Source organism: Austrofundulus limnaeus, unplaced genomic scaffold, assembly GCF_001266775.1.
Source record: "Austrofundulus limnaeus strain Quisiro unplaced genomic scaffold, Austrofundulus_limnaeus-1.0 Scaffold22, whole genome shotgun sequence".
Taxonomy (NCBI): Eukaryota; Metazoa; Chordata; class Actinopteri; order Cyprinodontiformes; family Rivulidae; genus Austrofundulus; species Austrofundulus limnaeus.
In genome coordinates this window covers 2,544,414-2,546,837 of record NW_013952424.1, presented here as the reverse complement: position 1 = coordinate 2,546,837, position 2,424 = coordinate 2,544,414, and the positions used below count along the sequence as shown (strand labels likewise).

At 42.3% G+C, this 2,424-nt stretch overlaps 1 protein-coding gene across 1 annotated transcript in view; it reads right to left on the bottom strand.

The window, feature by feature from the left end:
• The window catches only part of apaf1 (apoptotic peptidase activating factor 1), a 48,154-nt gene that overhangs the window by 32,916 nt on the left and 12,814 nt on the right, over positions 1-2,424 (bottom strand). The window contains exon 22 of the mRNA XM_014004214.1: positions 1,337-1,462. Within this exon, the coding sequence (XP_013859668.1) occupies positions 1,337-1,462 (126 nt within the window). The remainder of the gene's footprint in view (positions 1-1,336; positions 1,463-2,424) is intronic.

The following is a 2,424-nucleotide window of genomic DNA, read 5'->3' as shown; positions in this document are numbered from 1 at the left end:
TTCAAGTGGTAAGATTATGAGCTTTAATAAGTAAAATTATCCCAGCTACAATGACAGACAACAAATATTACATTTATAGTATTACAACTAAAACTGTTTTTGACGCCACCGCAGTTTGTCCTTCATGAGCCTTCGTAGACAAGATGGTGGTGCAAGATAGCGGCTGCCTTTCTGGCGACCTGCGACCATGGAGATATAAACAGCTTTTTATTAGGTAAAAATAATAAAACAAGGTCTCTGTCTGCAATGATTAGACATGTTTTTTATTATTGTCATTAGTTATTATCTCAATTTCGGCTAAAAGAATTGACAAAATCCTACACACTGTGCCTTTAATGTGAATTTTTAAACAAACACCTTCTGTTGGAGATCAATTCAGCTACTACCACACTAATTTTTTGATCAATAATATCTATAAAACAGTTCCTGTGTGCAATGTTGAACTTTTCCCTCTTTTCTTGTCTGAAGGTTAAAATCCATCACCAACAAACAACCGTGTCTTTTATCTCCAATCTGTGTTTGCACCACAGTGAGCCCTTGTCGAGCAGCATGAATCTGAATATTTCTTTGAATAAGCCGTGGAATGGTCTGAGAATGTGCAATGCTGCAGGCAGCAGCCGCATGAATACGGAATGAGGAGCTCTGCTGTTGGGAGAGGAGCGCGAAGGAGGTGCTGCGGTGGACAGGTCTGTGGGCAAACAGAGGAGACGCAGGAGGAGGAGGAGAACGAGAGGAGCGGGGGAGCAGAGGAGACGCAGGAGGAGGAGGAGAATGAGAGGAGCGGGGGAGCAGAGGGAAAGGGAAAATGAGCAACAGAGCATGAACGGTGGAGGGCTGACGGAGCATAACACTGATGTACACACACATTCAGTATTCACACACAAACAGTTGCATGTGGTCAACACAGGAGCAGGAGGGAGATAAAGAGCCATTGAGAGCAGTGCAGCCAATGGCAAAAAAGGAAATAAAAGGAGACGAGACAGAAGAGAGGGATGGATTGTGGAGGGGTGAAAAGGCCGACAAGTTTAACAGGTAGGGGAAGGCGAAGGGACCACACACTGAAGATAAACGATTCACTAAAGCAAGTATTTTTACTCAAGGTGAAGGAGCGGATGGAGGGAGAACAATAATCAATAACAGAGAAGAAAAATGGGAAACGAGTGCGAGGGAGGAGCTGAAAGAAATGCCAATAAATAAGGAGGAGGAGAAGGTGAAGGATGGATGAGGAAGCGAATGAGAAACGGAGAAGCAATAGCCGAGCAGAATCAAAACACGGAAACCATAAAGTAAAAGAAAGGGAGCAAGAGGAGGAGGAGAGGAGAGGAGTTGAGCCTACCCTGATGGTGGTGTCCTCAGAGGACGTGATGAGCGTTTGGCCGCTCTGGCAGAACTGGCAGTGAAGCACGGTCTTTGTGTGCCCCAGCAGAGCGGCTAAAAGCTTCCCGGAGGGCAGCTCCAGGACCTGGAAGGACGAGACGAAAGAAAAGGAAAATGAACTTTAGCAGGAATACAGCAAAGACACACAAAAGTGGGCTTTAAAAGAAAAAAAATTTGAGAGGGGGATTTGAGTGCAACAATAGTTCAATCTACAGGACTGTATCACAGTACTGTAGGTGCAAAGAACACAGCTCTAGGAAAGTATTTCATTTTAGCAAAAGTATAAATGGTAAAATAACTTCTTGAGATGAGAAATTCCTAGAATATTTAAAAGTGAATTTGGGAAACTGTGTACCCCGCCTTTAGCCAAATGACCACTGGAGACAGGCAGGCCAACRAACAGTAAAGAAAACAGGTAGATGGATAGATTTTGGGAGATTCTGCAATATTATGGCCCAGAGGCTTCCTCAGGCTTTAAATATTCTCAACATAAACAAGGAAACTATAGACACCAGCTGTGTGGCGGTTTTCTCTTGGACTGCCTGTTCTTATCACTGAAACACATCAGCGACATGAAATATTTTAGGTTACAGTTAAAGAATGACTACAATGACTTCACGAGGTTTGTGATCAAAATTTGGAAGAGTTTGCTCAGATCTTTAACCATCGAGTGTTTTACATTAGTGTGCACCACGTGTGCACATTAGGGGGGAGTTGAGGACAGCGGGGAAAGGACTGAAGATTTACTTCATAAAGAAATGAACGCCATCTGTTTGTCCTTGCAGGCGATTATGAACAACAAAGATGAAGATGACAGCAAAGTTTCTCACACAGCCTCTGATCAAAGCAGCCAAAGCACATAATTACAGAAAGAGATGTCGAGTAAGAACTGATTTTGATTTTTTTAGCTTAAGAATTGTTGACATAAATTTCTCAGAAGGACATAGATGTTTGTGCAAGTTTGGAATTTTTCAAAATTTAGCATAAGAAAATCAAACTTTAAATGGGAAAATTATGCGAAATCGACTTTTTTGAGCTTTGTATATT